The sequence below is a fragment of the Equus przewalskii genome, chromosome 1, assembly GCF_037783145.1.
Source record: "Equus przewalskii isolate Varuska chromosome 1, EquPr2, whole genome shotgun sequence".
Taxonomy (NCBI): domain Eukaryota; kingdom Metazoa; phylum Chordata; class Mammalia; order Perissodactyla; family Equidae; genus Equus; species Equus przewalskii.
Window position 1 is genome coordinate 30291729 of NC_091831.1, and position 22630 is coordinate 30314358.

Genomic DNA, 22630 nt, shown 5'->3' on the forward strand with positions numbered 1-22630 from the left:
CCACAACGAAGAATATACAACAATGTACTGGGGGGCTTTGGGGAGAAAAAGGAAAAAAAAAAAACCCCAATGGGATACCACTTTATACCCACGAGAAAGGCTACAATAAAAAAGACAGACAAAAACAAATCTTGATGGGGATGTAGAGAAATTGGAATCCTCGGACATTACTGGTGGGATTGTAAAGTGATTCATCTGCTTTGGAAAACAGTTTGGCAGTTTCTCAAAATATTAAACATAAATTATCTTATGATCCAGCAATTTCACTCTTAGGTATATACCCAAGAGAAATGAAAGCATATGTCCACACAAAAACATGTACACAAATGTTCACAGCCTTATTATTCCTAACAGCTAAAAAGTGGAAACAATCCAAATGTCCATCAACTGATCAATGGATATGCAATATGTAGTATATCCAGACAACGGAATATCATCAGGCTGTAAAAAGGGAATGAAGTACTGATACACACTACAACATGGACAAACTTTGAAAATATTATGCTGAGTGAAAGAAGCTAGACACAAAAGGCCACACATTGTATGACTTCAATTATACGGAATTTCCAGAATAGGCTAATCTATAGAGAAAGAAAGTAGATTAGTAATTGCCAAGAGCTAGGGGAAGAAGGGAATGGGAAGAAATTAAGGAGTTTCTTTTGGGGTGATGAAATGTTCTAGAATTAGATAGTGATGGCTACACAATGGATGGTCCACTGAATTGTACACCTTAAAAGGGTGAATGTTATGGTATGTGAATTATATCTCAATAAAGCTGTTATTAAAAAAAAAAAAGCCAAGTGGAAAAAAAATAACCAGTGCCTGAATGAACAGGTAGATTGGTGGGGCTGAAAGTTGCAACCTACACACAAGTGAGTAAAAATAGGAACTCCTTCATAAAAAGAGAACAGGTTGAAATGAAAAAGCAATACTTGTTTAGACATGGGTGGTAGTGCTGGTGACATGCTGGTTTAGAGTGCTTGTTGTCATTCTGTGCTCTACGATGTGGCAGAGACCACAAATGGACACAGGTGAGGCCATTGGGAGAAGGTATCATCTTACGATTTTTTGTGGTGATGGAAATAGGGAATGAGGCCTTATCACAGATGAGAGGAGAGAATCTGAGAACAAAGAGCTGTGGGCCTGGAACATAGTAGGTTCTCTTCTTTATTAGGGATTTTATCAACCTGAGGGATGACTCATGGGTATTTAAAACTCATAAACTGGGGCAAACTGGGGCAGTGGGTGCTCAAACTTCCCAAGTGTTTCCATCTTTTTCCAGGCAGATGCTGGTTTCCAACAAGCATTATTGCTCCTCCCGTGGATGAGTGTTGTGTTTACTTCCTAAAGGCATACTTGAAGGAGCAGCTTCAATTTGGGCTATTTCTCTCTTCTGCCCTTCTATGAGGTTCTGTGAACAGGAACTGTGGCCTTCCCTGTGGAGGTGACCCTCTGCAGACTATCAGAATTTCTCAAGCGCCTTTCTCATGACTATTAGTCCATTAATTTCAGTTTCCTTCTGACTTACTAGAAAAGCTGGATGCCTGTGAAATAATTTAGGTTAACAAGGATGACGAGCATTAACGTTTGTACAGAACATCATAATTTGTCAGGAGGCTTCACATACAGTCCAGGGGAGTCTCGGAGTTTGTGAGAGGATGTTCTTGAGAACTGCGAGAATCCCTCATTTTGTGAATCAGAAATGTTTGGACAGGCCCCCGGCTTTCTTCAGAATCTACTGAGAGACGATAGGAACTGTTGTCTTATGCATGTGTCTTATGCATATTTTTAAGCAAGTTAGCCTCTTTTTTTCAACTTCCTTTAAAAGATTCTCTTTCATTTGGTGCCCATTTTCCTTGAAGAAGAAAGAAAGACCATTTCTTTCGGATCGTTACTGCAAACAAGATGACACAGGGAGAACGGCAGAGCCGCACTGAGCAGCAGATGTCGAGAAGCTGCTAAGCGCTCTGCTTTGCACACTCTCAGCCTTGACATAAGTCTGAAGCAATGGGGCCCTGAAAAAATCACGCTTCCATTTGCTAAAAATAGTCAAAGTGGCAAACTTAAAGCTTGCTAATTCCAATGGCCTATTGGATCTCGTTAAGATAGGATGAGGCAAAAGGTAATTCTTTAAGTAAAAAAATTCATGAATGCTTCTATTTATGAGGTATATTAAAAACATGTTCTTTGACCATACTGTTGTGGCACTGAACATCAACAGATGGGAAATCTCTGGGCTAAGCTGAAAGATAAAGAAACAGTAGATTTTATGGCAAATGCATTTTCTAAAAATTAAGGCTATACTTGTCTCTGTCCTAAAGAGCATATTTTATTCTGGGTTCACTGGTGTTCTACTTCTGAACTGGTAACTACAGACTCTCTGGCTTCTAGCTTGACTGCCTGCTGCGTTGCTGGTCTCCAGCCTCAGCAGAAGCCCCAGCCCCATCCTGATGGTTTGGCTTGCTGACACACCTCTCCTAGTTTCTAGCAGCTGCGGGCTCCTTAAGCCTTGGTTTGCTTCCCTCAAGCATGGACTACTTCCTCCTGGCCTCTGATTTATAATCTTTAGCTGCAATGCTGTCCATACCCTGATGAGACACAAAGTGGAGAATATGCACTGATAGCTTGAGCCTTGTCTGGATGACAATGTGAGGATGGTTTTGGTTGGAACCGGAGAAGTAATCTTCAATGAAGCATAAGTGGTCAGAGTCACATCTTCCTGGGATTAAGTCATATTATAGCCTTCCATTAAACAGGGCCAACCTCCATGCCCAATGCTTTGGAATGCACTTCACCTAGCTCAACGCTTCTCAATGCTGGCTGTACATTAGAATGATTCAAGAAGCTTTAAATACATTCTGAAGAGTGGATCCCTGCCCAGAGCTTCTAATTCCATCGATTTGGGGTGGGGCCATGGCATCAACAGTTTAAAACGTTTGCCAGGTGATGCTAAAATTCAGCCGAGGCTGAGAACTATTACTTGTTTTATAGTAATGGGTCTCAAAGCATGGTCCAGGGATCAGCAGCATCAGCATCACTTGAGAACTTAGTTAGAAATGCAAATTGTCAGGCCCTATCCCAAACCTACTAGGGTTGTGGTCCAGTGACCTGCGGTTTAATAAGCTTTACAGCTGGTTCTGATGCAGGCTAAAGTTTGAAAACAACTGGTTTATGGGTAGGCTCTATGGCACTCTGGTTATTTGTCTGATGACCTATTAATGAGGAAGAGAAAGCAGCACGGAGATGTCTGGTAAAATCCTGGTACTGGGGCTGGCCCGGTGACGCAGCAGTTAAGTGCGCACGTTCCGCTTCAGTGGCCTGGGGTTTCCCGGTTCAGATCCTGGGTGCGGACATGGCACCACTTGGCAAGCCATGCTGTGGTAGGCGTCCCACACATAAAGTAGAGGAAGATGGGCACGGATGTTAGCTCAGGGCCAGTCTTCCTCAGCAAAAAGAGGAGGACTGGCAGATGTTAGCTCAGGGCTAATCTGCCTTGGGGGAAAAAAAATCCTGGTCCTTTTGGTGCACCTGGTTTAAGTTACAAGATGCTAACTACTCATGGAAAGACAGAAAAGAATCTCCTGGAGCAAAGGATAGTTGTAGTGGCAAGCTGATGAATACTTCTCTCATATGATGTGGTAGTTATGGTATTTTGTTGACATGGGCTAGGGAGTGGTTGTTGACTGTTTAACGCTGAGCTTGTAAAGGGGTTTCTTGTAGCGTTTGCACTATCTATTGAGTTCTTCGTGTGTTTGAGGTCAATAAAACTTCCCACTAATGAAAGTCAAACTAGTGTTTTCTATCGCCCCAAGAATCCAAAGGGTGGTCTCAGTACTGGTTACTGGTAGGGCTCTATCTCATTACCACCTGGCATCAACATACCCACACAAGTCACATTTCTTAGAAGGGCAACTAGGTTTTCAGACATTGCTTTTAAAGCAGTGGTTCTCAACTGGCACTGATTTTGCCACCAGGAGACATTTGGCAATGTCTGGAGACAATATGGGTTGTCACAACTTGGGGTAGGGGATGCTACTGGTATAGAGTGGGTAGAGGCCAGGGATGCAGCTAAACATCCTACAGTGCCCAGGACGGCCCCACAACAAGGAAGGTCAATAGTGCTGAGATTGGACACCCTGCTTTAAAGAGACAGAAAGTTAGGCAGTGGCAGCAAGGTCACAACTGTATTTTGGTATTCAAAGAAGCTGAAATACCCTCCAAAGGTCTTCAATAAATATAACCTCCAGATGGTTTAGGCACATCCACAAAGAACAGCTCCCAAGGACCCTGTTAGCATACCTCCTGTGCCTTGAAAAAACAAAAAGAAAATAATTGATTTGCTTTCTCTCTCTTTCAAAAATAGCTACATTACTTTGATAAGGTAACTGTTTCCAAGATAAAACATAGAAGCTGGGAAGAAAGCAGATTGCTTGGAAATAGAGAACCAAGGAAAGCAGAAATGATTTTATGGTTTCTGCCTCACTCTTGACCTTCACCTTGTAAAACCCAGTGGCTTTTGCCATGTTCTTATTCTCCCTGGCATCCCTACAGCATCTTTTATTCATTTGGTAGACAGTATTGAGTGCCTCTTCTTTCTTACCTTTGTCTTGATGACCCTCTACCACTTGAAGTGTGTTCCTTGGAGCAGCAGCATTGAACATCACCTGGGCACTTTTCAAAATGCAGGTAATTGGGTCCCACCGGCAGAATGAGGATCTTGGGTGGTGAAGCAAAGCTCAGACAGCTGTTTTAATGATATCCTAGGTGATTCTTATGCACACTAAAGTTTGAGAAGCACAGCTCTTGCCTCTTGCTACTCAAAGTGTGGCCCTTGGACCAGAAGATTTGGCATCACCTGGAAGCTTGTGAGAGGTGCAGAAGTTTGGCCCCCATCCCAGCAGTCTGAGTCAGAATCTGCATTTCCTCAAGCTCTCCAGGTGATTCTTATGCACATTTGAGTAGAACTGGTCAAGACCATCCTGGTTTTCTTTCCACCCTTAATGACTGATATTTTTCTGTTTCTATTGTGGATTCCTTTACTTTATCCTCACCTAAAGAAAAATATATCTCAAAGACTAGCTCAGTGATTCTCAACCTTGGCTGCACGTGAGAATCACCCGGGGAGCTTTAAAACCTATTGATACCTGTGTCCCACCCACAGAAGTTCTGATCTAACTGGTCTTGGGTTGGTCCAGGCATTGGGATGTTTAAAACTTCTTCAGGTGACTCTAATGGGCACTCTAAAAACCTCTGCTCCAGTCCTTGATCCTCTGTTCTTCTCTCTCCTGCTGATTAAAGATCCCCGCACAGCCTATCACTTTGTTTCTTCAAAATTTTTAATTATATCACTTTTTTTTGGTGGGGAAAATTGGCGCTAAGCTAACATCTGTTGCCAATCTTCCTCTTTTTTTTCCTCCCCAAAGCCCCCCAGTACCTAGTTGTACATCTTAATTGAAGGAACCAACTTTAAATATTACCATCACCTCTTTCCTGAGAACTAAATTTATATCCTAACATCAGCATCTATTTTGAACTCTCATCCTGTTTTAGATATTTTGCCTGAGCTGTGTCCTTGTCTTGTCGAAGTCACAAATAGAAACACATAATCTTCAAGACCCGCTATCCCCGCTCTTCCTCCCTCTTCACTACAATAAATGGGGCCATCACCCTTCTAGTTACCCAGACTCATAATCCAGGAGTCACGTTTTACTTCCTTTTCCTTTGTTCCTATTTAGAAAAAAATCCCCATATTCTTCCAATTCATCTTTTCTTCATTCTTTCAACAAGTACCAAATGAATGCCTACTATATGCCAAGCACTCTTCTAGGCACTAGAAAGGCGGCAATGAACACATGAACAAATCATTTTCCTCCTGTAGCTTACATTCTAGTAAGTGGAGATGAGAGACAATAAGCCAGATAAATATGTAAAATCTATAGCACGGTGCTCCGGGGAAAAGCAAAGCAGGGAAGGTTGATGAGGGAGTGTGTGGGAGTGACTGAGCAGGTGTTATTTTAGGAAAGGGAGGCCAGGGATGAACTCCCTGAGAAGGTGGTATTCACAAAAATTTCTGAAGGCGGTGAAGGAGCACCATGGATATCTGTGGGACATCTTTGCAGTAGAACAAGATGCAAAGGCCTTGAGCTGGAAGTGTAACTGATGTGCTGGAGGAATGGCAGGGAGGCCAGTGCAGTGGCTGAAGAGTTTGCAGAGTAGCAGGAGTCAAGGTCAGGGAGGTAAGGGGTGGGTAGGTGCAACTGCGATAGAGCCTGGAAGGCCTTTGTAAGGACGCCTACTGTGAGTGAGATAAAGCCATTGTGGAGTTTTGTATTGTTGTGTGTATGTTTCTTTTTAGCAAAAAAGTGATATGATCTGACGTTTTAAACAGATCTCTAGCTGTTGTGTTAAGAATGGACACAAAGTGGGCAGAGGTAGAAGCAGGGAGACCTCACAAGAAGCTCTAGCACTCATCTGAGGGAGAAGTGGCTGGTGGCTTGGACGGGGATGGTAGTAGTGGAGGTGGTGAGATATAGTCAGATTCTGTAGATATATTGAAAGCAGAGTCTAGATGAGGGACTGGATGTGGGGCAAGAGAGAAAGAGAAGTTGGGGTCTGAGAAACTAAGAATGGAACTGCAATTTACAGAGTTTGGGAATATTGTGCGAAGAATAGGTTGGCGAGGAGAGCAGAACCTCAAGTTTGGACAGGTTTAAGTTTGAGATGCCTTTTTAGACCTCCAAGTGGAGACGCCAAGAGGCAGCTGGAAATATAAGTGTGGAGTTAGTGATATCTTTGGGAGAATGAAGGAAATGACCAAAGGAGTGAGAGTAGACAAAGAGATCCATTTCTGAGCCCTGGGGCGTTCCAACATTTAGAGGTCACAGAAATGCAACCAACATTCATGCAACAAATATCTAAGTGTCTGATATGGGTAGGCCCTGCCTCAGGTGCTGAGGGTATATCAGTGAATATGATGTGGGAGTAACCAGTAAAGGAGACTGAGAAGGAGAATCCAGAAGATAATGAAGTCTCAGAGATTTTCCCCCCTTTCAACTGCAGGGGGATAGTCCTTAATTTCCATGTCCTCATTGCATTCTGGATCTCTGCGCTAATATCCTAAGCAATCCTACTTTTGTTTTTTTCAGCTCTAATCCATCCTATCCATCAAAACCAGACTGACTGCCCCAAATACTACATTTATGAGGTTATTCCCCATCTTAGTAACATGTACCAGTTACCAGGGAGGATCATTTCTGAAGTCTTGCTGCCCTTAAAGGCCACCATGTTTTTTGGGTATATACGTTGCCTTCTTTCCCACTCTTTCAAAATGCATTGTGCTTATTCCCAATTCAGAAACTAACTGGTCCAAGGATACTCAGCTAATAAATGACAGAGCCAATATTTGAACTCAGGGAAGTGAACAGGACCTGCCCTAGCTGGGGTTTGTGGAAAGCTTCAAGACACAACTAAATAAGACTGAATACTTTAACCTCAGGCTTCTCAGACTCAGAACTGGTCTTGGAGGCTGCCCAGGGGGCCAGTTTGTCTCTCTAGGTTCAGGCCAAACATAACCAAGATCCCCTGCTTACAAATCACCATGCTGACCCAGAGTGATCTGGCTAAGCTTTGGATGATGATGACATTCTCAGAACATGAACCAACCTCAGATATGAGGAAGATACACTGCAAGGCAAACAGGGCTTGCCTTAGTCATCCAGAGATCATTTAGTTCTGGGCCAGGCCAGGGGCTACAGCCAAGCTAGGCTGGTCCCTGGGAGAAGAGAGAGGTGTGTCTCTTGGGGAGCTCTATTTGAAGTAAGCCAGATACCTGAGGTGACCTTAAAACCTACCATTTTGAAGGTTCTCATTCTAAGTGAAGACAGCCTACAATGATTCCAATGTTCTCCACACTGTTTCTGATCTAAACCAAGCTGATTCCAGGAGGGCACAGGTCAACATTCACTCCCTTTTCCAGTTCTCTGTTCACTGCGTGTATATGTAACGTCTGGTCTTCATCGTATCTCTGCAAATGAGGACTGTTTTTACTAGTATGTGGATGAGGAAACTGAGACTTAGAAAAATTAAGTGACTTGCCCAAGAGCCAAGAGTTAGTATGCAATAGAGCCGGAAACACACCCAGGTCTGTCTGCCTCCACAGCCTGTGCTCTTCCCAACATGCCTTGCAGACTCCACATTTCAAGGCAAATCTCAGGTTTCCTGCCTCAAGTGTGTTAATAGAAATGGAAACTTATTTTGTAAATGCTCAGAGCCTGCAGGAAAGCATGCAGAGATAATGCCTAGCACCTCACTAGTGAGTTAGCAAGAGAGGAGAAGGGCTTTGAACAGGGAAAGGGAAAGAAGGAGTCACAGGCCCACCTCCCCACAATACTTCTGGCTTCTGGTCCAACCCTTCTTCCCATTTCTAGCCTAACATTGTATTTCAGAGGACTGCTTGGAGCTTTGAGGGGTTTCGTTGATCTGACGGTGATATTTGCTTATGTGGTTGTGTTTTTTCATTTGCCTGGGATGTCTGACGAAGGGCAGAGTGATGGAGGAGGAAACCTAATGTTAACTGATGACAGGATAAAAGAAATGTAAGGAAATTGCCACAATTCAATTTTGGTCTCCCGAGCCCTATCCAAAGTATATAGCTCTCACTTTTGTCTTCTTATTATATACAACGACTTTTACATAGGCTGGATCAGAGGAAGCATTTGTTATACAAAACGACTAACTAGGTACAATTCATTTAACTAGATCGGTGAGGTCTGAGGCAAATGGTGGAGACTCCTGAGTGCTGTCCAGGCATTATCTTTAGCCTTCCCAGTAAGCTTACAATGTAGTATCATTACTCCCATTTCAAGAAGAAGGATGATAAGCCTCATTCAGAGTGGTAGCGTGACCCGCCCCAGTCACATAGCAGGAAATGGAGGAGCTGGGATGTCTACGACTCTCTGTGGGTCCGGGATCTGAGGCGGTGATTCACAGATGTGGCTTCTGGTTCTGCCTCAGTCACTAACACTGAGCAGGACACTTGTGTCTCCAGATCCCAGGTGCCTCATATACAAAATGGGGATAAATTCTACTGACTTCACATGCACGGTTAGCACAAAATGAGTTACTGTTTTGGAAAGATCTTTGCAAACGTAAAGGCTTTGCAACTATAAGGAATTATCATTGCTATTTTTACTATTTGTCCTTTCTGGGCCTTGGTTTTCTCCACCTTAAAATTAACAGATAGGGGGCCGGCCCTGTAGCCGAGTGGTTAAGTTCACGCGCTCTGCTGTGGTGGCCCAGGGTTTTGCTGGTTTGAATCCTGGGTGGGGACATGGCACCGCTCGTCAGGCCATGCTGAGGCGGCGTCCCACATGCCACAACTAGAAGAACCCACAACTAAAAATATACAACTATGTACTGAGGGGCTTTGGGGATAAAAAGGAAAAAAAAAAATCTAAAAAAAAAAAAATTAACAGATGGGACCTGGTAATCTCCAAGGTGCCTTTTCTGGATCTAAAATTCTGTACTTTTATGAGTATAAATAGTCCTTGGCTACAAAAACAGTTTGGCTTTACAGGAGGCTTCTTTGTGATGATATATGATACACTAGAATTTTAACAGCGCCAACAGTTACAGCCTCTTGCATTTACAAAGGGTTGTGAACTCCTAATGTTTATATCTTAATATTGGAGAATTCCACTGGAATGAGATGAGAAAAAGCTGCCTTGACCCATGCTAGATAGTTTTTATCTACACAGTCAAATCAAAACACTTTCTATCAAATCAGGAAGAGAAACACAAAAGTGTTAACCTATAGTCCTGCAGCAACCACCTTGATTTGAAAAAACAAAATGTCCCTTTCTCTAGTTAAAAAAAAAAAAGCTGCACTTTGTAGTAATTGTCCTGTTCTACTTTATCAGAAATAGAGTAATCAACGCGTTTATCACCAAAAAATTTCTTGAGCCACTAAAAGGCAATTATAAAAAAGCGAACCATGTCACCCAGAGCACCATGGTAACCAGCATCACCGAGGCATGAAAAAATAGTTGTTAGTCACTAGAATCGAAGGAGGATGGCAGTTTGGCTTGCTAAGCAACACTGCAAAAATAGCAGAGTAACGACCCATAATCTGCAGGTCTGACTTTGCACGGCTTTGAAGGTGGTCCCAGAGGGAACTACCCCAGGTCCGTACACCGAACCCGTACCCTAGGCTCCCAGTTAAAGCCTAATGAATCACTTATTCAACAAATATTTATTGAAGCTTATCGTATGCAACGCACATAATTCCCTCCAAGTGTATTTACTCAGCTTCTTAGTTAAATAGAAGCTCTGAAATAGACACAGAAAGAGTGGTTTTGTGATGAGTGCGGTGGGGGCAGGGATCTGCTGGAGGTTGGCTCAAAGAGAACCAGCAGCTGATAGCCAGAGGACAGAGATAAATAAAAGAGTAGACAGAGAACTGCTTTATAATACCGCATAAAATAATTACATTCTTGTGACCATGATGCTGCGTCATCAAGAAAAGATTAAGTTATATTTAGGATCCTTTGTTCGGGAAGGCAGGAAAGGGTATAAAACATTTTAGAAATATCATCACCAAAAGTAGTTAAAATATACAGTTTTGGCATTTAGTGGAAACAAAAATGACGTTTGACAAATACCTCCTTCTGTCTAGTTCCCCATTTTGCTGGAAGGAAAGCAGCATTATGATCATTGCCCTACCAGCATTCAAATATAGCATCAGCTCCCTTTCTGCCTTGATTTTTCTAGCCTCAGCTGGAATGCTCTTTCCCTTCAGAATTGTTCATGAGAGTCCCTCTCCTCTCAAGTCCTCAGAGGAGTTTTCCTCTATCCTTTCAGGGAATTATTTCTCCCTTCTGCCTTTACCCACAGATGTCTGGATGCCCTTGCCTGTATCCCATCCAGTCTTGTATCATTTCTATTAGGGCCCTTCCTCCTTTCATGCTCCTGGAAGGCAGGGTCTTTCCCATATCCATATCCATCTGCCAGAGCCCTGGTAGGCTGGCGCTCAGTGAATGTTCCTGAACTCAACTGCCCAGATGATGTCATCAATCACGAGGGGTAGAGGGAGGGTTGGTAGGTAGAGATGGCGCTTCCCCTAAGGGATGTGAACAGTCCAGGAACCCTGCATGGCACTCACACTCTTTCCTCAGAGCCTTTGAATGTCTGCTCCCTTCTAGAAATGTCACTTGGGGAGGGAGAAGTCTATCCTCACCCAGAAGACCAGGTCAGGGCCCCTATTATATGCTCTCTTAGCTCCCTGCACCCTCTCTTCAAATTACTTGTCTCCGTTTGTAATTATTTATTGGTTAGCGTATTTCTCCCTACTGGACTGCAAGCACCAGGAGGGCAGGAGACCTGACATAGAATAATGTCAAATGGAAGGAAGGAAGGAAAGAAGGAAGGAGGGAGGAGAGAAAGGAAGGAAGAAAAGGAAGGAAGAAGGTATTTGATTGTTAAAAAGTGGAATTGAGGTGAGCTACGATATTCTTCAGACAATAAAGGACTCACAGAGGATGATAAAAAGAGGAAATGGAGGGGCCAGCCTGATGGCATAGCAGTTAAATTTGTTCGCTTGTTTTGGTGGCCTGGGATTCGCAGATTCAGATCCCAGGGGAGGACCTGTGCACCACTTATCAAGCCATGCTGTGGCAGACATCCCACATATAAAATAGAGGAAGATTGGCAATGGATGTTAGCTCAGGGCAAAATCATCCTCACCAAAAAAAAAAAGAAAGAGGAAATGTAATTTAACTATAGCCTGTGGGATTTGGATGAGGTAAAAATATAGTCTGACAATGAAGCCTGTTATGCCCTTAAAAAAAAGTGTGAATTAGAGTCTCTCTCAGGTTTTCAGTGCCCTTTCCAGCTCAAGTTCCACTGTTATCTGGTATTTCTTTTGCCAGACTGAGAAAAAAAATTATTGCAGAACACTATGACAACAACCATAATGAAAATTTTTAAAGAAAGAAATATAACCTGACAATTTTAGCTTGTATACTTATTTTCACTTTTTCTCATTTCTTTCTGTTCTTCCTCGCTGCACGTGATGGACTGAGCTCTGTTTACTGTTTGCCCTAATTATTGTTCAGAAGGTAAACATCTCATTCTAAATTTTACTAATTATTATTTAGTAACACAACACATTTTTAAGCATATTACACGTAATTATACCTGTGAAATGTAACTTAAAGTGAAAATAACTTTTTATTTTCTTTTATGGCAAACAAAGGATGTAGCACTAATGTTTTGGCAGCTTTTTATAGAATTAAGCAAAGGGATGATTATTCTTCCTGTCAAAACAGCTCACACCTGAATTTTGGAGTGATAAAGCAAAACACTGACTTTTCAACCAGATTATTACTCAGTGAAAATGTTACACTGTGTGTCTGCACCAGGAGTACTTAATGGCTGGTTGGATGTACTTTTGGCAAAAAAGAGATCACATACAACAGGACCAAAGACGGAAGAGGATACCTTTCAGCTCCATATGGCTGATCAATGTCTTTTTTGTTCACAACTGTATTCCTAGGGAGCACAGTCCCTGGCCCACAGCAGGAGATCAATAAATATTGATTGAATGAATGAATGAATCAATGAATGAGCAAAGACTGAGTATGAAAACTGCAACAGGCCATTTTACGTAATTTTACATGGCCACACTAGTCTACAGATAGAGTACCCCAACATTATGTGGATTACGTCATCTTTTGTTTAGAAAGATGGTGATACTAACCCAGGAGAGGTGAGTTGTTTAATCAAGTTAAATACCAGAGCTGTAGTGCCCAGAGGCCTTTGACTTCAGAACAAAGCTTTATTCCTTCTCCCTGTTGTCTACAAGGTTGGTTTTCTCCTAAAAACTATCCAATAGAGTAGTAAACTTTAGAAATTAAGTTCAATAAATCTCTAAGGCTCCATTTTATAAATTCGTCTTCCCAAATTATAGAACTCAACCCCAAGGGGACTATTGTGAAAATAATACCATTACATCAAAAAATCACTCTTGGGATCAGAATGGGATATTTGATTTGTGGCGGAAGGCAAGACCATGACTTTTCCCTTTATTTTCTTTTCAAGAATTGGATTAAGGTTGTTATTATGTGTAATATAATTTTAACATGACAAAATATTAAAAGCTATTATTTCAGGATAGTCGGATGATTATCTTCAGGTGATTTTCATAATATCTACTGTTCTATATTTTTCAATTTTCCATAATAAATATGCAGTATAGAAATTTATAAGCTTTAGTAAAAATTTAATAAAAGCAAAATAACCTAACCATAGTTTCTCTCTTCTCCATTGTTCTCAGTGCATTTTTACATTTCTATTACAGCACTTTCGCTTTAATGATTTAGGTACAGGTCTGTCTTATCCATATACTTAGATGATGAGCCATGACTTGTGAATTGTAATGTTGTTGGAAGTCAGGGGAAAGGTGAGTCCAGCCCGCCTTCTAGCTTTACAAGGGGGAATACTATTCTCCCATTAGGCTGTAGGCTCTTTGGGAGCAAGGATTGTATCTCATACACCCAAGCCTCAATATAGTGCTTTGAACATGAAAATGGGTAAAGAATTATTACAATAAAAATAGATATACCCAAAGAAGCAAAGAAACAAAGAACCAAATGTACCTAAAAAAACAAAGAAATACATCACTTTTCTTCTAACATTTAAAATTTGTCTTTGTCCTGCTGCATGGCCCAAAATGATTAGGCTGGAGATAATTAAAGATTCATTTACTAGAGCTCTGCAGATCCCTTCCATTGTATTACTTGTTCAACAAGCATTTATTGAAAACTTACTATGTGTCATATCCATTGTTAGATGCTACAGCTATAAAAAAAAGATAAGACAGTCTTTATCCTCCAGATGCTCATTATATGGATGGGCGGTAGTTATAAACAGATATTGATAATACAGCCTGTTAATTCAATAATAGAAGTATCGAACAATGAAGCTGGCCAAAACTAGGGTTTACAGGAGAAGCTCCCCAGAGGAGGAAGTCCCTGTGCTGAGTGTTAAAGGAGGAGCTGGAGTAGGGGTTAGTCAGGCAACACATCTTCCTGACAAAGAGTACAGCATAAGTAAAGGGACAAAAGCAAGAAATAGCACAATTCGGCCACGGAGTTTGGTGTTGCTGGAGCATAAGGCTGTGGCAGGGAGTGGTGAGTGATGGGGCTGGAGAGGAGGGCAGGGAGCAGGTCCTGAGGGTACAGCTTAGACTTTATCCTGCAGGCAGTGGGGAGTGCAGAAGGGTTTTAAGCAGGGATGACATCACCGGAGATTATTTCAGTGTCACTGGAGAGGATAGATTTGAGGGAGACAAAAATCGGAAGAAAACATCTTAGGAGGCATTTGCACAAATGGGGAATCGATTTGTGTTTATATTTAATAATCATAGCTAACATTTATTTAGGATTTATTATGACAGTTACTAAATAAGCAGTATTATGTAATATTGTCTTAACATTTCAAACAACCCTATGAGTAAATACTCTTATTATCGTTATTTTATAGCCAATGAAACAAAGAGTTAAGTACTTGCCCACGGCCAGGGTACAACCCCGGCAGTCTGGCACCAAAGCTTATGCTCTTAATCACTATTCCATTTGTTTAATTTCTGTCCCTTGCATTAGAATGAAAGCTCCATGCAGGCAGGGACCTTACTGGCGGTGTCTCCACTGTGCCTACACAACAGGTACACAGTAACTATTCCTTGAATAAAATCAATGAATAACCTAAGTGGAAGAAATGGTACAAGAAATACCTATACTTGGATGCAATATTGGCGAATTTCTTGCAGACTTTGTTCCAAATATTTGGCAGACTTTAGCAACTGTTATGGACAGAATGGTTGTAGCCCTTCCCTTCCCCAAACCCATACGTTGAAGCTCTAACCCGCAGTGGGGCTTCTAAGGAAGTAATTAAGGTCAAATGAGATCGTAAGGGTGGGGCCCTGATCCAACAGGATTGGTGTCTTTATAAGAAGAGGAGAGACAAGTGTGCTCTCTCTCTCTTTCTCTCTCTCTCTGCGTGTGCCCCAAGGAAAGGCCATGTGAAGACATAGTGAGAAGGTGCCATATGCAAACCAAGAAGAGAGCTCTCAACAGAAAACAAATCAGCTGGAACCTTGATCTTGACTTCTAGCCTCCCACACTGTGAGAAAATAAATTTCTGTGTAAGCCACTGAGTGTATGGTATTTTGCTATGGCAGCCCAAGCAGACTAAGATAGTGATTAGTAGGATGAGGGTATGGGGTGAAGCAGAGGTTTCTAGCCAGGGGGACTGGAGGGCAAGTGGTGCCACTAACTGGGGTAGAGAACACAGGAAGAGGAAGAGGAGAGATTGATTATGGTGAATGGAATGGAGTTAGGGTTCACTTCACTGGAACATAGAAATATAGTAGAAGTTAGCTATTTAAGGACATTTATTCAATAAATGTTTATTCATCCCCTAGCCATGGTGGCTGCTGTGCTTGTCCTGAGAATACAAAGTAAATATGATTCATTCTTAGCCCTCAAGGAACTCACAGCCCAGTGGGGAGAAATATTGTTTCCTTTTGTAAACCTAGCATGCTGGCTGGAAAGACCATTTTCCTTTACCCCACTTCTAAAGATCTGGAACTCCTAATAAACATATATAGAAAATCCCATATGGAGAAGAGCTTTGGAGTCACATGACCTGCATTTGAATCTGGGCCTTGGAATATTCTAGCTGAGTGCTGACCTTAGGCAGGCCAAGGTACCCTTCTGGGCCTTAGGGTCTTCACTTGTACCTGCAGAGTTATTTAAGGATCAGATGAGAGAAGGTAGCTATAAATGTTTTGTAAAATGCAATATGCATGTTAACAATTATGGTAATTATAAAAGCTACATTTCTAACCTGTAGAAACAAGAAACAAGAGATGAATCAACCATGGGCAGCAAGTCAGAGGTGAAAGGCCATTTTGGAACCCTGTGGGTGGCAGGAGTTTTGGGATGGAGGATGGAATAAGACTGGTGTAGCTGGGAAAAGAACAGGCTTTGGGGTTCTACAGATCTAGCGTAAATCACAATTCTGTCAGTAATTAGCTATGGGAAGTTGAGCAAGTCGTGTTATCGATCTGAGCTTCAGTTTCTTCATCTGTAAAATGGATTTGATACCTACCCAGGAGGGTTGCTCTGAGAATGTAAAGGGCTTGGTGTGGTGCCTGGCAGAGCTCTTGCTCAATTAACGGTATCTGTTGTTCCTATCAATATTATTTTCCTCTCCTATTTCCTAAGGGCTTTGTTTAGGTAGTTAAGTTACTAGAGATGCAAGGAAGTGAGGCAAATAGAAGGGCTATTATGACTGGCTTAAAAAGTTATTTTTAAAGGTAAAGAAGAGTAGTTCAACTTGGCTTTCCTCTCCCAACCTATAGGGCAAACATATGTCTTAAAGAAGATGACAACTGTATTATATGGCTTGGAGCCAGAGAACACCCACCTTGATAATTATTCCTAGTATTTATTCTAGTCTAAGTAAATCTACCAATCAGAGTTAATAAGGGTTCTCTGAAGGGAATGCTTCTCAAACTTGAATATACACATGAGTCACATGGGGGCTTGTTAAAACACTGATTTTCATTCAGTGGATTGAGAGCAAGGCATGAAATTCTGTATTTCTAAAGAGCTTCCAGGTGAGGCCCATGCTGCTAATTTATGGACCACACTTTCAGGAGGGAGCAAGGCTCTGAAGGGACATGAAAAGTCTTCCTTGGTGTGGTGTTCACTGTAATGGCCTGCTTCTCTTCAGTGGTCTACCTAATTACAAACTAACTACTAAACAGAACACTAAGGAGCCTTTTTCAGACCAGATTTAGAAGTTCTGCAACAGGACTCATTTCAGATCAATACCGGCTTTTTGGAGCAGCCTACTACGTGCAAGGTACTGTGCAAGGTGCTGGGGAAACAAAGGTTAGTAAGACACAGTTTCTCCTTCTGAAGACTGCCCTTATTTACCACTGCATGCCCCTGTAGACTGTTCCTTTCTGAGGGCAGTCTTATTGCCTACCCTGCTGCCTAAAGCTACACAGATGCTCAATGCATACTAAATGAATGGAGGAATGGGTTCACAGGAGCGTCCTTAAAAACGTCTTCTGGCAGCACATGACAATGAGACTCTAGCTTAACTGCACTCTATCTTAACTATCACATGAAGAGGTGGTTAAGTTAAAACGAAGCTGACAGGGTGGGCCCTAATCCAATCTGACTGGAGTCCTCATACGAAGAGGAGATTAGAACACAAGGAAAGACTCCAGGGATGAGCACACACAGCCGAGGGGCAACCCTGTAAGGACACACTGAGAAGGTGGGCACATGCCAGCCAAGGAGAGAGGCTTCAGAAGAAACCAAACCTGCTGACACCTTGAACTTGGACTTGCAGCTTCTAGAACTGTGGGAAAATAAATTTCTGTTGTTTCAGCCATCCGGTCTGTGGTATTTTGTTATGGCAACCCTAGCAAACTAACATAGATTTTCACAGCTTTTATGCCCAGATCCAAAACTCCCTTCTGTAGGGTACACAAAATGTAGGAATAATTCTAAGAGTGGATGGATGAAGCTGAGTGCAGAGGGAATGAGTCACACAAGTACCCGGGGGAGACAGACAGGAGAGGGTGAGACAGTAGCCCAGATTGAGCTAAAACAGCTGCAATATATACGTATTTCCCTCCCCTTATGATACCAGCACAAAATCTAGGGCTGTTCTCTCCCCAAATCTGAGACTGAAAGTAGCCTTTCGACTTTTTTCCCCCTTCTCAGGCTACATTTTGCTATTTAACACAATTTCACTTGTCTAAAAATACTGTGGCAGGAGGAAGACCCTAGATTTCTCTCTGCATGCAAAGTCTTTATATACAAAGAGTACCTGCTGATAAGGTAATGAGATTGAATTTTTGACAGGCAAAAAAGAGTATCAAAAATACACCATCAAATGAGATTCTTGGTAGCCACAGGGAAGCTACACTCGAAGCCCAATTCTAATGTCAGGGGATTGATTTTTTGTTTTATTTCATTTTTAATAAATATGCCATCTCATATGTACAGGTGAATGTCTCCTTCAAAATAGTCATTCTGGAAGGTTCTACATTTATTCTAACCATGTCATTGTTCTCAAATCATTTCTGGAATTGCTCTCAGTGACTGTGAGTTAGTCTTCTGAATGCTCTCAATGGTGACTCTTGAAGGTAGATTTGATTTTCAAAAACAACCAAATCTCCTCCTACGTCAGCTCTGGTTAACTAGGGGGACGAGTCAAATGTGTAAGGCCAAGAGGATTGACTCTAAAGTATCCAGGCCGATTTTTCTGGAGTGAATTGTACTCAACCCCAGAAGCCAGTTTCCAAAGGCAAACCCTAGACATGTGTGGTAAACACGTTATAGGCATGACATCAAGGGGGGGCTGGTGACTGCTCTGAAGGAAACCTCATTCATTTGAATATGCAAGTTTTCTAGTGGGTCTCTTGACCAGAATACTTCCTCAGATCCAGACCTACCCTGCCTCATGGTTCCCAGAAGTATAAGGACCTCACTGTCTAAGTCAACTCTTAATCCCCAACCTGGGTACTTGACACGTCTGCAATGAATAGCTGATGGAAAAGTTCAGCATCGGGCAAGAAAGTCCAAAGTGTCTGGGGCTGACTCTATGTGATTCAAAGGCAGAATTAGGACCCAGAGAGATGCTCCCCAGTCCTAAATTTCTGCTCACTTTGAGAAAGACATTGTTAGTAGCTGGAGCTGTCCAGCAATGGAGTTAGTTTGCCCCGGAAATGGTGAGCTTCCCACCCAAGGAGGAGTTTAAAGCAAAGGCTGCTTGTTATGGGAACCAGTAGAGGTTCCTCCTGTAATGGGGAGCTATGCAATCCCATTCAAGGGTTATCCCCTGAGTTCAACCTGTACAATACCTGGCAACTGGTAGGCCCTGAAAAAATACTGGAATAGAAAGAATGAGCAATCGGGAATGAGGTACCTCTTGTGAGCCAAGTAAAGGGGAAGAGGCCAGGGGCTCGGTCAGCTGCAAAGCAGGCAGGGAAAAGTGAAATGAAAAGAGCCAGGGAGCCACGAGGCCTTCCTTGAGCTTTTGGTACAGTAGGAGAGAAGTTGCCTTGGGTGCCTGAAAGCTCACATGTTTTTGAAAGGGCAATACTTTTGAAGGGGGTAGGAGTTGAGGGAGGAGATAAACCACTGCTCACCCTTCTTAAACTCCTCCAGCACCGTGTCCAGCCGGGTATCATTGAAGACGCAGTGTAGGGGCCGGTTGTAGAAGCGAGTGACGGTGAGGAGCGGGGTGCAGTCGTCGGGGTCCACGAAGGCCAAGTCCTTGACAAAGAGAATGTCCACAATGTTGTGCCGCTGGTCGCCCTCGTACACGGGGATGCGAGTGTAGCCGCTGCGCAGGATCTCGGAGACCGTGGCGAAGTCCAGCACGGCGTCGGAGCGCAGCATGAAGCAGTCCCCGAGGGGGGTCAACACCTCCTCCACCACCTTGGTGCGAAGCTCCAGGGCGCCCTGGATGATGTTGAGCTCTTCCTTCACAAGGTCGCTGTAGGGGTCCGCGGCCCGCAGCGTCTCAAGCAGCTTCTCCCGCGTGTAGAAGGTGCTGATCTCCTGACGCAGCGCCCAGTCCAGCAAGCGGCCCAGTGGGTAACACACAGGGAAGGCGGCCGCCATCAGGAGCCGGGTAAGGCACACACTGTGCGAGGCGATGGCCAGCCCGTGCCGCGAGCACACCGAGTAGGGGCAGATCTCGGCGCCCAGGAACACGGCGCCGGTGCACACGAGCGCCGGCAGCCACGGGAAGTGAATCCCTGCCTCGCCGTAGCCTTCCTCCGGATCCCCGACGCCCGGCGGCAACGAGGCATACAGCCAGCCGGCCAGAGCCGCGTTGGCTCCGGCTTGGCCCAGGAGCAAGGTGCAAAGCAGATGGGTCCCCCTGCCGCGCACGGCCTGCACGCGGCGCGCCTGCTCCTGCTCGGCGGCCGAGCCGCTGTTCCGCAGCACCCGTAACTCCACCGGGTCCAGCGAGAGCAGACTCAGGCGCAGGCCGCTGAACAGTGCAGACAGGGCGAGCAGCAGGATAGCCCCGAGAGCCCGCAGCCACGCGGGGGGCAGCAGGTCCCCGCCCGGGCCGTACAGCCGCGGGCGGACGCGCAGCAGGAAGCCGCCAGCGGCGCCGTGGTGGTGCCAGGTGCGCCCGTCCCAGGCGCACAGCGAGAAGAGCTTCCCGCCACCGTCCGCGCCGCCCCGCTCTGCCTCGCCCTTGCGCAGCTCCCGCACCCGCACCTGAACTAGAGCCGAGCCTGCCACGCCTCCGGGGCGCAGGGGCCCCAGGACTTCCACGTCCGACGCCCAGTCGCTCTGCTCGCGGCAGCGCTGCGGCCCTGGGGGGCGCGTGGGGACAGCGCTGGGCGCCACGCCACTGCCGCCTGGGGGCTCCTCGATAAACACGAGCCGCGGAGCCCAGTCACCGGTGCCGTTCTCCCCCGGGGAAAGGGTGGGTGCAGGCACAGTCGCCGTGGGCGCCGCGGGCCCGGGCTGGAAATAGACGCGCAGGAGGAAGCTGGTGCCTTCGGCGGCACGCAGGGTGCCCCCTTCCAGGGACACGCGGCCTCCAGCGGTGTCCTCGGGCCTCAGGCCCAGCAGCCAGGCGGCGGCGGCCGGGGGCCGAGGAGACAGGGAGAAGAAGAGCAGGAGCACAGCGCCTCGGCTGCAGCAGTCCCGGAGCCTTACACCCACCGCTGCTGCCGCCGCCGCCGCCGCCATCCTGCACCCGGCGCGGCCGCACGTGATACTGCAGAAGCCGAGCAAGAGCTGGAGGGAGGAGGAGCCGGAGCCGGGAACCGGCCCCAGGCAGGTCACCACGTGTACGCCCCCTACGCGCGTGGGCTGGAGGCGGTGGGGGTTCAGACCCTGCCTGGGCAGGATGTCTTCGCCGGAGGCTGGAGATGCCCACGCATAACTGCACTCTGCATAACCCAAACACACTTCGTTGTATCTGAGTTGCAGTCTGGGGAAAGCTTGCCTTGGAGCATGGCCTCCACTCCAGCAGTAGGGCGCCGCTCCGAGAACTCCTACCCGGCAGTAATTCCTTGCTTACCCACCGCTTCCCCATTGGCTGGGGCAATTTCCCAGCGTTTTGCCTCTCGCCCTGCCTCTTGCATTCCCTCTTCTGGTCAAAGGATATTCTGGAGGCAAGTCTTCAATCTGTGAACTTTGTGTTTGGTCTCAACTCCAACTGACCTTTCATATTTCAAAAATTTCTAAATTACTTAAGTTCAATTCCTTGTTAAGATCCGAATGTCCAATAAGAAACTGTTGAAATAAATTATACCACTGTGCAATAGAATACTATGCAGCCTGAAAAAAGAATGAGGTGAATCCATGTGTTTGTGATATGGAAAAATATCCAAAGTAATAGTTGAAAAATAACAAGGTGCAGAATGATGTGTATAATATGCTACTATTTGTGCTAAAAGTATTTATGTGTAAATTTGTATGTACATATATACATATATAAAATATTAGATTTAACATACAGAGGATACACAAGAAATTTGTAATAGTGTTGCCCTCTGGGGAGCAGGACCAGAGTCTGGAAGTTTGGTTGAAAGATACATTAAAGTATATGTATAGAGAGATGAACAGGAAGTTAAAAAGATAATACAGAGACCCCAGTACCCTCACCCACCCAGTTTCCCCCAATGAGTACATCTTAACTACAGTATAACATAAATAGCAGGAAATTGAAATTGGTATGATGTGTGAGTATAGTTCTATGTCATTGTATCACGTGTAGATTTGTGTAACCATCGCTGCAGTCAAAATAGAGAATTGTTCTATTATCACCCAGATCTAGCAGGGAAACTTTTTAGTGAATTCCTTTACTGAATTTACCATGGGCCTATATTACTTTGTTTTTACTTTCATGCATTTATTTAAAATTTTTATATAGTAAAATTCACTTTTTGTTTTACTGTTCTGTGAGTTTTGACAAATGCATATTCATGTAACCATCATAATCAAGAGTAGTGCCATTACCCCCCGATATTCCCTCTTCCTGTCTCTTCGTGGTCAACCCCTCCCCCATGTCATCCTCTGACAACTACTGATTTGTTCTCCTCTGTAGTCTTCCTTTTCTAGAATGTTGCATAAATGGAATAATACAGCGTGTAGCCTTTTGGATGTGGCTTCCCTTACCTTGTTAGCATAATGCATTTGAGAGTCGTCCCTGTTGTAGTGTTTAGCAATAGTTCATTCCCTTTTATGGCTGGATAATATTCCATTATATGGGATGTATCACAGTTTATCTGTTTACCAGTTAAAGAACATTTGAGTTATTTCCAGTTTTTGGCAATTATGAATAAAGCAGCTATAAACGTTCTTGTGCAGGTTTCTGTGTGAACATACGTTTTCATTTCTCTTGGATAAATTTACCATACATCTGTATTACTTTTTAAAATATAAAAGTAACAGTAATTTGGCATACTACATTTGGCATCTCTAATTTAAAAATCATTGCTGTGTGTGAAATCTTATTTTCCATAGACTTTGTGAGACCCCAAAGATATTGATTGAAAAAGCCTTGCAAAGAA

The 22630-nt window shown here is 44.1% G+C and overlaps 1 protein-coding gene across 5 annotated transcripts in view; it reads right to left on the reverse strand.

Annotated features, from left to right (window-relative positions):
• The window catches only part of CNNM1 (cyclin and CBS domain divalent metal cation transport mediator 1), a 61983-nt gene extending 39571 nt beyond the window's left edge, over window positions 1-22412 (reverse strand). For all 5 annotated transcript variants that reach the window (XR_011522666.1, XM_070559498.1, XM_070559486.1 and 2 more), the window contains exon 1: window positions 19232-22412. Coding sequence is in view for 4 of the 5 variants with exons in the window: in XM_070559498.1 (XP_070415599.1) it covers window positions 19232-20801 (1570 nt within the window). In the remaining variant the exon portion in view is untranslated. The remainder of the gene's footprint in view (window positions 1-19231) is intronic.
• Window positions 22413-22630: the final 218 nt, after the last annotated feature.